This window comes from Hemisphaericaspora subhashii (genome assembly GCF_019202705.1).
Source record: "Hemisphaericaspora subhashii strain CBS 10753 chromosome Unknown scaffold3, whole genome shotgun sequence".
NCBI lineage: Eukaryota > Fungi > Ascomycota > Pichiomycetes > Serinales > Debaryomycetaceae > Hemisphaericaspora > Hemisphaericaspora subhashii.
Window position 1 is genome coordinate 92,603 of NW_026057212.1, and position 12,559 is coordinate 105,161.

At 35.9% G+C, this 12,559-nt stretch overlaps 4 protein-coding genes across 4 annotated transcripts; 2 read left to right on the forward strand and 2 right to left on the reverse strand. All coding sequences in view use genetic code 12, as the record gives it.

The window, feature by feature from the left end:
• Nucleotides 1–211: 211 nt before the first annotated feature.
• On the reverse strand, nucleotides 212–1,864 carry AMN1 (Amn1p; the record flags this gene model as incomplete). Its single annotated transcript, XM_049410647.1, has 1 exon — nucleotides 212–1,864. The coding sequence occupies one exon, from the start codon at nucleotides 1,862–1,864 to the stop codon at nucleotides 212–214; it is 1,653 nt and encodes a 550-aa protein (XP_049265750.1).
• A 3,462-nt stretch (nucleotides 1,865–5,326) lies between these two features.
• ROD1 (Rod1p) lies at nucleotides 5,327–7,516 on the forward strand (the record flags this gene model as incomplete). Its single annotated transcript, XM_049410648.1, has 1 exon — nucleotides 5,327–7,516. One exon carries the CDS (start codon nucleotides 5,327–5,329, stop codon nucleotides 7,514–7,516), a length of 2,190 nt encoding a protein of 729 aa, XP_049265751.1.
• A 515-nt stretch (nucleotides 7,517–8,031) lies between these two features.
• Nucleotides 8,032–9,225, forward strand: TLG2 (Tlg2p; the record flags this gene model as incomplete). Its single annotated transcript, XM_049410649.1, has 1 exon — nucleotides 8,032–9,225. One exon carries the CDS (start codon nucleotides 8,032–8,034, stop codon nucleotides 9,223–9,225), a length of 1,194 nt encoding a protein of 397 aa, XP_049265752.1.
• A 144-nt stretch (nucleotides 9,226–9,369) lies between these two features.
• Nucleotides 9,370–11,094, reverse strand: SRD1 (Srd1p; the record flags this gene model as incomplete). The annotated part of the gene is made up of 1 exon (XM_049410650.1): nucleotides 9,370–11,094. One exon carries the CDS (start codon nucleotides 11,092–11,094, stop codon nucleotides 9,370–9,372), a length of 1,725 nt encoding a protein of 574 aa, XP_049265753.1.
• Between the last annotated feature and the right edge of the window lie 1,465 nt (nucleotides 11,095–12,559).

Here is a 12,559-nt window from a genome sequence, read left to right on the forward strand (position 1 = left end):
ATAAGGACCCTATTTCGAATCTTTAATTAGTCATTGACTCCGGCTACTTGGCAGATAAAACGTACGACTTCAGACATTATAACCGGTACGCACGTTGAATACAAGAGTCACGAGCTATTAAGAAGAAGGGTATGACTACGCGACAACATTTCCAACTGATTAGAATCTAATATTGACAGGGGGGAATACACTACAGAATTCTTCTATTTAATTACATCATAGCATTGGTTGCCCTTTGTTTCATCAATTCATGAAAGCTTATATCTCCATCATCTTCATCATTATTAACCCATTCCAAAATATCCTTGAAAATCCGTTGAGATATCATCTTATCCATTTCTAATTCTTGTTGTCTAATACGCAACATTAATTTCTCGCATAATTCAATAATCATAATTAATCCCTTAGCTTCTTGTCTTCTCTTAAACTCAATTATTGGTTTCCAATTAGTGATATTACTAAATCTAAGTTCTAACACCGATAATCGAGGGAAATATTTCGGATTTGAGATAATGACCGGCATACCCATATCCGTTAATCTCGGACAATTATTCAATGAAAGTCTTTCTAACCAACGACAAGAATTTGCAATTTCCCAAATCAGCCTATCAGAAATATCGGTACCTGCCAATCCAATAGTATGTAAATTTGGGTTTGATCTAATTAATGAAACAATTGAGGAATCAGTAATGAAATAGCCTCGATTTTTGCGACCGAAATTTATCAGACATAAATTATGACAATGTTTAGATAATTGATATACACCAAAATTCGAGATTTGTTCACAAGCACGGAGATCTAATGTTGAAAGATTAGGACATCTTTTGGCAATTGCAATTAATGCATCATCGTCCATCGATTTAGAACCAGTGATTACCAATTTTTTCAAGTTTGGACCTGATTGAGATATGATCTTTGAACAAGGGAAGAGCTTGGGACACATATAGATTTCAAGCCATTCTAATTTTTCGAAATTGGTATGTTTCACGAAGGCATCAAGATAGCTCTGTCTAGTTTGGAAAAGTTTATGAAGGATGAATACTTTAGGTCGAAATTTGATCGTATTTGGTGAATTGATGACTTGTAAATATCTTTTGAATTTATCTTCTGAATCAAAGTAACATTTGTGGGATATTATTTCCTTACTGATTTTATGAAATAACTTATTAACCAGCAAGCAATTAAATAATGGATTTTTGTGTGCTATTACCTGATTTTGTGGTTGCAAAAGTGATTTTTCGGCCATTTCTTTGGTACCATGAATTAACATTGCATGATTGTAACTCAATGGTCTTCTTCTAACTGGTGGCACCTCTTGAGGTAAATCAGTGTATTGTAAATCAACATAGTTTAGTATCTTATTTACAATTTCCGGGATTTCAAAGATACTAATCTTCGTCTGTTCAGCTTGTAATTTATTCAATAAATTCACTTTTGAAACTGGAGCAGGACAAGGATAATGAAAAACACGTTGCTGTTCAGGCGTCGTGAGTGGACTATAATCCTCATCCTCATCACCATCTTCATCATCAGTCAAACTAGGTAAACTTTCCAACTCAGAACAGGTAGAATAGAATGAAAACTCTTCTTCTTGAGGAAATTTCAATGACGATGAGACTGATGGAAGACGTGAAGGGATAGGAGTTGGGGTTGGACTATTTGGTCTAGATAATGGATGTCTTCCCTTTCTTCTGGTGGAACGTGTTCTAAAGAATGCAGACAAGGAGTTTGTAGAAATCTTGTTGCATGATTTTGATCGTTTGATGACTGGTGTATCCAGAATATGACTCAATGTTGGATATGTATATATTTGATTGTCGACAATTTCATTGGTAGGCAATGGCTGTGTAAGATTGAACTTCATGTTCTAAAATGATGTAATAAAAATATAAATGAATAGAAGGTACAATATGATGTAAAATGATTGACTGGGGTGAGTTTTATATATGAAAGTGAAGATTCAATTGAATGAGTCCTCTAGAGATTGCTCTTTTGGAATTGAAATATAATCTATAAAAAGTTGATGATTATCAGAAATAAAAACCTCAAGGGGGGGGAAGTAGTTGGAACCTTCTCTGGGTATTTATATAATATATCTCTCTCTCGATTCGAGCCTCGTATATGACAACAACAGCTATAGTTAAAAATAAACCAGCAATGGGATGACTTACGATGTTAGTCTGATTAAAAGTGGAAAACACAATAAAGAAATGTCACTTGCCAGAACTAATTAATTGTTTCTTTAAAAATAAAAAAAGAAAATTAAAAAGAACCAGCTTCTATATGTTAACAATTAACTCGTCATCTTAATAGGCATCGTCCCCTCCCCATGAGGAAATAAAATTAAGTGTAATTGTAACAAATTTTTAAGGTACAGATAATTTTATTCTCATGCACGAACCAAAAAAATGGCTGGTTGAAAAGCTAAATTTAAATGTTTCACCGAAAGAATGCAAAAAAAATATTTTTTTCTTTCCTTACAAAATATTCGAATTACTACTTTACGGAAATGAAGATTATGTTTAATCTTCTTTAACGGGGTCTAGATCATTCCAAGCGAGTTATAGGGTGTCAGTACATGTAAGTGATACATTTTTAATAAAAATAGAATGTTTGCTGGTTGTGTAGCGACCCTAACTTTGCTGAATGTCACAGGAGCGTCCGTTTTGGAAAAGCGAGATCTATAGACAATTGTTTTACCAGGACCAATTCAACTATCCATCATACCACGGATGTTTGTTTCAGAGGTTGTGGAGTAAATCCTGGAATTATTGCAAGTGATTTGAGAGAGGAATTTGGCCAAGCCGGTAATAGTTTACCAAGGGTCTTGGCTGCGAAATTTTTTTCTGGGAATATATTTGTAAGAATGTAACAGGTTTTGTTCAAAGAAGAAAACACAGAATAAATGTACTAAGTCTCATGGTGGTATGCTGAGACTTATTTTATATGCCTTGTGAAAATTATTTTTGCTTGAATAAACTCGTGATATCTGCATTATCCAACAGAAAGTTCCTTCCAAGCGGGATGCCTAACCTCGGCCCTTGGTCTACCTAGAAACTAGCTAGATTCTAAAAATCTTCAGCTTCGTCTGATCTTGCCATCCAGTCATTGGTTATATTCTCCAGCCGTGTGGTCAATTGTCTGTTTGTAGAACAAATCAAATCTTATTTTCAAGAAAGCTAAATTTACAAAGAAAGTTTTAAACTCATAAACCCGAAAGAAAGGATTTGTTCATAACACCATGTCAAGCCACATAACCTTGCTTGCATTATTTCTTGAATTGTTCCTAACGCTAAATGATTCGTTACTTCATACCTTCAATGAAAGTCTTGGTCTAGGTTCCTGGTAGATATGCTGCATACTAAAACTTAAGCGAGTTACAAAATTAAAAACAAAAGAAAAATATTTCTAGTAAAGTGACGCAAAAAATTTGCATCCAAAAAAACGATGTGCATATTGCGAAAAAATAATCTAATAAGCCAGCCACTTAATATTTCAATAAAAGGGTACAATAAGCGAATCTAAATTTATGGTATGGACCTGGTTCCTACAGACAAAACAATAGGAGCCCAAATTTGTAGAAGGCGAACAATAAAGATGAATGTTACTGTGCAGTAAGGCGTGGCTCTTAGCCGCTGTTGATCTATCTAAATTCGTATATGCAAGTAGGGGAACTGGCTTAATTTTGCTTGCTACAGTTGTGAATAACCAGGAAGCAAATGATAATACGAAACGCGTAAAAGTTCAATCGCGTCTTTTGGTTTTATGAAGCAAATTGCAAGCCACCACTTGAAGCTAATCACAATAATTTTTCAAAATTTTACCAATTAATTAGAAAATACTGGATATTTCCTGATATACACACATGGCCATGAACAACTTGCGGTAGAAATTTCACAAAAATTTAGCAGTCTCTTAAGTTGAAACGACTAATAAATCACATTTTTATGAGACCACGGGATTGTTGCTGATTTAACACATATTTATGATATGTTGCGATTCTTCGTACATTCGTGCTTCATGCAGTATAAGTCAATGCGAATGCAACCACCATGTTTATGATAGATCACATGCAGCGCCTCTTTATGGGATTGACTCCAAATAGTGGTCGAGTCTTCAATGGTAATCGCCGTCACTGCATTTATTGTAATATGTCACTCCGTTGCGTAAAGCAGTCTGCAAATATATAGCCCGTTTTCGGAGAAAGAACGCCTTTTTGGTGTCCTATTCCGGAACGGTATCGCCGGTCAGGAAATCAATAGTTTTGGTCATTGAAGATTTTGCTTAACGGGTGTACACGGTGTGGTCTTCTCAGAACACCTTTTGAATGCAAACGAGACATGTATGGAGTCACTTGGGTTTGTTTCAACTTTCTCTTAATGCCTTCAAATATGTATTTTATCTTTTTCGAGGTTCTTTTGCCTCAGAGGGCCTGTATTGCCAGTGCAACGTTGCATTTTATTCTTCGTTTGTGCTAAATTTAGAAAATAAAATTTGTTGAGCTATGCGAAAGGGGGTTATTCCGCGAACGAGGCGACAAATACTGTTCTAGAAAACCTAAATGCACGTTGTAATGGAACATGAAGTCGTGCGAGGTAAGAAGATAAGTGTTCTAGAAGTACAAGAGTGGACCCAAGAAGACAAGCAGTAAACAAGAGGCGAGCAATCTGAATTTACTTTATCCATGGATAACTGTAATTTTATTGTTGATTTTGTAACATAGTTGTAGGAATATGGGAAACCGCAACATCAAACTGATGTCATCTTTTTAGTTCTGGGAACGACAAAGGAGAATAAGGGGATGTTTGAAATACAGTTCTAGACAACGTGTTGAAGTGGAAAACTCAAAATATGTGGCTGTATCAGAATACTCCTTATCTTCACTTGTAATTATTAGTTTATCAAATTTTCATCAACTGATTAAAGTTAAATTATTAATTGATTGATAAAAACGTTTCGCTTCATTGTTCCGGTGGCTTTTTTTCAAGAAAAAGTTTTTCCGATGCGTTATTTTATGGCTCGGATAAATTTTGTTGGTTGATTTCTTTTTTTTTGGTTCCCAATTAGGAAAGAATTCCACACTAAACACGCCAGAAAAATGATGATGCGTAATGTGTGAAATTGATGATTCATCCGTTAATCCATTCATCGTGAATTTTCATTCTTATATTCACTTCCTTCTTTCCCCTTTCTTCTTCATCTTTGGTAAGATTTCATTGTCATTTAAAGAAGGAAAGAGTTATCTAGTTACCTAGGAATACTACTATCACAGCTAATACTGTAACACGCCACGCGCACAAAATAGAAGCCCATCGCATTAAACACAATGGTAAAGAAAACAGCCACAACATCAAAATCAACACCTTTATTTGATATCCGATTAAGCAATCTAGACCATGACGTCCTAGTTCTCAAAGGTACTGAACAAGAAGCCGCTTCAGTACTATTAGCTGGTAAAATTGTCTTATCTGTAAATGAACCATTAACAATCAAGAAATTATCATTAAAATTACAATGTAATTTAAGACTAAGGGCAGAAATAGCAAGAAACGGTAAAGTACCTGCATTCCAAAAAACCATGTATGAACACTGTTGGGATTCCCAGGAATTTTCAAAGTATCTTAGCAATATGTATGAAAATAGTTTAATGGCAAGTTCAAGTTCTCAACTGCTGGCTCCTCCCGTGAGTAGAAATCAATCCACCACATCATTAAAAGGACTCGGATACTCCCTCCTACACAAAACATCAAGTTCAACAAGTCTATTACATTCAGCAGCATCTGCCACAAATCTTCAACAACTCCATCCATCGTCCTCCACTACATCCTTATCCAAATCGTCACATCACGTGTTATCACCAGGTAATTATGAAATCCCATTCAGTGCAATCCTACCCGGAAACATCCCAGAATCAATTGAGGGACTCCCAGGTTGTTCATCCTCATATAAATTGGAAGCAACTATAGATAGAGGGAAGTTTCATTCTAGTTTGGTGGCCAAGAAACATGTATGGGTGATTAGGACATTGACTACCGATGCGGTAGAATTATCGGAAACTAGCGCAGTTGATAATACGTGGCCCCAAAAAGTTGAATATTCATTAAGTTGCCCTTCTAAGGCGTTGGCGATTGGGGCGGGCACGCCGATTAGTATGATGTTTGTTCCATTATTGAAGGGCTTGAAATTGGGGGATATTAAGATTGAATTGGTGGAACTGTATGGATATGTGGGATATATCGGACCTCTGCATAGTGCTGAAAGGGTGATTGCGAGAAAATCAATCCCGAAGAAGGAGGAACAAGAGGGGGAAGAAGAAGAAGATGGGTGTCTGTTTGATAAATGGGAAGTGGATACTTTTTTGAGATTGCCTGTTTCATTGAGTAAATGTTGTCAAGATGTTGAATTGAATAGTCATGTTAAGGTGAGACATAAATTGAAGTTCAATATTGGTTTGATTAATCCCGATGGTCATGTTTCGGAGTTGAGAGCAACATTGCCTATTCAATTATTCATTTCTCCTTTTGTTTCAGTAAGTTCTAGAATTGATGAAGAACCAAATTCTGAAGATGAAGAGGTATTATTTATCTCAAGTAGAGATTCATGCGAAGCTTTGAATTCATTAGCCAATAATCCATCCTCCAATAACAATTCTCATACCTCGTTAACTGGACTAGTCGCTCCTCCATTATATGAAAAACACGTCTATGATAGATTATGGTCTGATGTATCACCAGTAGAAACTCCAATCACATCAGGTGCATCAACTCCAAGGAACAATTTTTTGCACAACAATAATCAATTCTCAATGTCATGTTTGGATTCAAATTTGTTAGCAGAAAATTTACAACAATTAAGTATGCAACGACAAGCACAATCACCAGATGAAACAAACAACACATCCATGAATCTTCTGAATTCAATAATGTCGAATTCAAGCGGTTCACTGACTCCATTACGTATAGGTCGTGCTGCAACCTTCAATCTCGATGGTGGTGATGAAATGTTGAGCAAAAGAACTCCATCTTCTTGGACACCCCAAAATCAACTGTTTCTCAATGATGCCATCCTAACTCCACCCGTCCATCTTTCAAGAGCAAATTCAGAATTATTAGTAAACGCTGATCAATTGAACAAAGTTCCCACATATTCACAAGCCATGAAATCAAACACTGATGACGATTTGTCACCAGCTTATGAGCCACCGTTACCGGGGTCAAATATCAATCTACAAGTTCTTGGGAGTAATAAATTATATGACCCCAGGAGAATGCCAAATAGCAGGGGAGGTAGTTCGTCACCGCCGATTCAGTCAAGAAATGCGTCTAGTAATAATCTAACGGGGTTGTTAATGGCTGCGAGTGGGGGAGGAGGACAGAATAAGAAGAGTTTTACGAATTTGAGTGAGATGGGTGGATCTCCTCCTACTGATAGATTGTTTAGGAGTGGATCACCTCCGACTGATAGATTGTTTAGGACTTCGAGTTCTTTGAGTTTACAATTTAAGAAGAAGAAGTAGAGAAGGGTTAGTAATAATAATTGTATGAAAATTTTATTTGCATATTTAGAGAGTATTTAGTTTGCCTTTTGGTTAGAATAGAAATTAATGTTTAATATTGGGAATAGTTTACGAGATGTTGTATAGCATGCATTCTTCTAATAGCTAAGAGTTATAAAAACCAATATCCAACGTCCTCTGATAGTCACATTGGTAGCGCTTATCGGAGGTTGCCGGGTTTTGTATTAAATCAACTCAAAACTGACAGACCAATTGCATCAAAGCAAGCGAATTAACTTTACCCAATAGTCATAGGTATCAGCTGGAGCTGTTGCTCAGCCTCTCATCTTGTTATAGCTTCTCTCTTGTCGAGGGACCTTGTCCCACATGGAAACGTTACAATCTTGAACACATGTTTGGTAGAGACTGCATATAATCATCTCCTATTGCCCAAAAATCCAAACCCTCAAAAATCAAGCGGTAATTCCACATCACCCTCAATCAACCACTAATCGTTCAACATCAGCAAAGTAATAATGTTCAGAGACAGAACAAACCTCTTCCTATCCTATCGTCGAACAATCCCACGTGACTCAATCTCCCCATACAAATCAACAGGATTCTCTAGTGCCACTGCCGATGACGATCTAGAATCGCAACAACCTGAATCACAATCTTTCTTGCATTCACGATATTCTGACCAGCCTGATGACAGTGAGAATGGAGGAGGAATTGAGATGAAGCCGATCATTCCTAGTATTTTCGACATCGCGAAGGAGTTAGATGAGGTCTTAAGAGTGATTCAGAATGATATTAATAGTTTGAATACTAAATATAAGAAATTGATAATTATTAATAAGAATGAAAGAAAAGATCATGAACAACAAATTGATAATTTGAATTATGAAGTATTAAAAAGATTTGAGAAAGGATATGTCTTAATTAAGAAATTTGAATATTTGAGTAAAAATCATGAAAAATTAGGATTGAATTATAGTTTACAAGATTTAGAAATATTACGAAATTTTAAAACTTTTTATGCTAGTAAAATACTGGAACATCTGATTGTATTCCGTAATCTTCAGAATAATTATATGAAATTCTTACAAGCTGATGAAGATGAAGAATTTGGATTATTGGCCAGTGATGCTAGAAAATCAACTTCACGGACTTCGACTCCATTGCCATTCGATCCGAATGCTACTACAAGTGCATCCACTGACAACATCGAAGACTACTCAAAGCAAGTCTTACTCCAACAACAACAACAGCATGGGGATTCACAATATTTACTCCAACGAGAAAGAGAGATCTCAAGTCTTGCAATGGGGATATTGGAAATCTCAACCATTTTTAAAGAAATGGAATCATTGGTCATTCATCAGGGGACGATATTGGACAGGATAGATTATAATCTTCAAACTACAGTCCAAGACTTAAAAGAGTCTGATAAGGAATTGATTAAAGCTAAAGGATATCAGAAACGGACTACGAAATGTAAGATAATTTTCTTTTTGTGTTTGTGTATTTTTGCAATTGTTATGATTATAATAGTGCGTCCTGGAGGTGGTGAGACTACAAGGGTGATTGAAAAACCTGCGCCTACACCTACACCTACACCTGCTAAACCAGTTGCTGAACCGGAAAGGCCGACGTTGAATAAACCGGGTGAGGATGTCCCCAATAATAATATTCCAGCAAATGAAGTCAACGAACCAGGAAAACAATAGAGTATATACACATGTACGTAGTTTATCAACGAAGCTAATTTAATAAAAATAATAATATAAAAAACCTGTAAATTATACAAAACTATAAAAGAAAGAACATCATCAACTCTCTGCAAAACAAAAACGCAGTTGTAAAAAATTCTATTATCTCATTCCATAAGCGCCACCAGCAGCTCCGCCAGGTCTACCACTCCCAGGAGCACCACCAGGTCTAGGTCCATTATTATACCTAGCAGCAACAGGCACAAACCCAGGTGCTACTTTTCGTTTATTAGCCGCACCAAATCTTCCACCAATACTAAAATCGGGATTATTACTCAATGCCGCTTCTGACACACTGGGCCTAGGTGGGATGAGACTACTTCCACCTTGAACAGGTTGCATGTTGTATCCTCCAACAGGCGCGGGTCCTGGTCCCGATTGCGGGACATATCCTGGCTGGACAGGTCCATATTCATGTGGTGGCTGTTGCATATGTGGTTGTTGTTGATGTGGCGCGTATTGCTGTTGTTGATAATATCCCGAATTATCTACATATTGAGGATTTGGTGCTCTTTGAGAAACACTAGTGAAATCGGAATCGTTGTCGGAGATTTCTTCATTCATCATATTATCTTGACTTGTGCCAGCACCTCCTCTGAATTGACGGGCGTTTAGGTCTTCTTCATCGTCGAAATCGTCGTCGAGTTCTCGATAGAGTTTATGAGAAGGGTCTGATGTTGTTTGGGGGCCGAATTCGAACATGTCGTCGTGGTTGTTTTGATATGGGTTAGGGCCAGTGTGGTTGGTGTTTTGATTTACTGGATATGGAATTGGTGGTTGATTTGGGTGGGAGTTATTATATTGGAATTCAGGTTGTGGTAAATTGGAGTCCCCGGTAGGAGGATCATCGAAATTACGAGGTGGAGTTACTTTCCCACTATATTGGAATGCATTTGGAGTTGCATTACTATAATTCGAAGTGAAAGAGTCAGTACGACCAGGTCCCATACCTGCAGATATAGGAGCAGCAGCAGCAGCAGCAGCAGATATAAGGGCATCACTAGATTTGCTGTATTTAGCATTACTCTCAGCAAATGCTTGATATGGTCTAGTATTCAATAATGAAGTTGATGCAACTGGTGCTGGAGCATTACCGTACGCTGAGGTAGACCCACTTGAACCAGTAGGATGGCGCATAGTAGTTGTATATCCTCTATAATCATAATCTTTCTCTAAGGAACTTGTTGCCTCGTGAGCGTTTGTACTTGGGAATCTAGCATTGAATTTTTCAGTATTATCAGCAAATGGAGTTGAATTTGCCAATTGGGTAAGACTCTCTAAATCGTCATCATCGTCATCAGACATTACTCTTAAGGATAATAATAAGAATGCGATTGAGACGATGTTGGCTGCTGCAGATCCAACTAATAACCAACCTGTCCAACTCATATTTGGATAAAATGTAAGAATGGTAATAATTGTGGAAACAATAGTCAAAACTAAAGACAATAAATTAATAACGATTGCAATTAAACATACTGATCTTGAACCAAAATGGGTAGCAATAATCAATACAAATAATATGAAATTGAATCCTAAAGCAATTGGAGTAATAATGAATATTTTAGCTAAAGTATCTCTCTTTGAACCATCAAATATCCAGTTTGTAGTTCTGTCAGATACAGCACTTAATATTATTGGATAAGTTGCACCCAGACAATTGTTATTATCATCACAATAACCAAATAAACCATAAGTATGAGAAGCAGTTTTAGCTAGACTGAATGTGTTGACTATGGGTGTACTAATAGTAGCTAATAATAAAAACACAAACGATACTAATATTACAATGAATGATACTGAATTGAAACTTATTTTAAATCCCATGTTTGCGTGCAAATGTTGTCTCTATTCTATATGTTGTCTATGTTTATGAAATGTAAAAGTGTTCAACCTTTGAAGATCAAATGAGACACAAAATAAAAGGGGTGTTGTTGAGCCAGGGTTATCTCTGTGTTGATATTGGTAAATTGATATGATCCCCGAGCAGAAAGAAAGTTAAGCGAATGTGTGTTTGAAAATATACTCTTATTAAATCAATGTCTGTTTATGTATAATAATATTGATATATAAGATACTCTCTTTCTGGTTTAATTCGAATAAAAGGGAAGAAAGGTTTAAAACAAGAATTGAAATGAAGAATTTTAAGGAAATCATAAAAACTTAAACAAAAAATCAAAAAAAATTCAAAAGAAGAAAATAAACAAAAATAATTTAAACTTTTTCTTTTATGGTTAAATGACAAAATCAATAAATTACCACACATGTTATTGCATATTCATTAAAAGATATTGGTCAGATTTAGTTTAAGAAGCTATCCATAGTAGTCACAGTAACTATAGTATCGAATCTCCAAGGGGATATCCCATAAAGAGAGTGACAGGGATATGAAAAGACGAAGAAATAGAATAGGGGTATCCCCTCCATATGGAACTGGCTTTAATCTTTTTGTTTATCAGAATAAGCGCATGGCTCACAATTTAAAATCCACACCAAAATTATTTTTAGTGCCACTCTTTTATATTGTTCAACTTTGTGTTTAATTAGGAATAAGCGTGTCTTGATTAAAAATTGTAAAGCCACCGCATACGTCTACTTGAGTATATAGCATCGCTTCTTAAACAGATACTTACGGCTGTGCGCTTGCTGCAGAATTTAAATTTCCGAGGAAATCTATTTCTAGTTACTAAATATGATGATTATGTATTTGTACATACACGAAAGAAGAAATTGAAGTAAATACGCCGTGAAAGATTCACTCATTACTCTACGAAAATCTTTAAACTTTTTCTCGCCAACTTTTTTCCCCCCAAGGAATTATTTTTTAAGCACAATTTCAATACGAATATTTTTTAAGCCTTGTATAAATAATAATACTGCATATAGTACATTAAAAAAATATAATCAGAACAATCAAGTTTTATTCTTTTCTCTCACTCATTCTCTCTAATAGTTGACATCGTTTGGTACCACTTAGTATTTCAGGGAGTTTCCTTTAAATACGGGTAACTTTCAATCAACCGCCCTATTGAAATAGCGTCTAATACATATAAATAGTAACTCTTCTCCTCTACGCTCTATTTCCAAGACTAATTCCAGGGTCGGATTCGCTACACCCCCTTCGAGTCGCGCATCTAAGAAAAGTTAAACTGTCGCCAAAAAAAGATCAAAAACTTATATTCTTTGCGAGAAATTAGACGCGTATGCTCTTAAAGCCTTATCTTCTTGTACGATCTACATACTGTAGATAAATAAAAATAATTGAAATATCTATAATGTTGCAAATTACCCT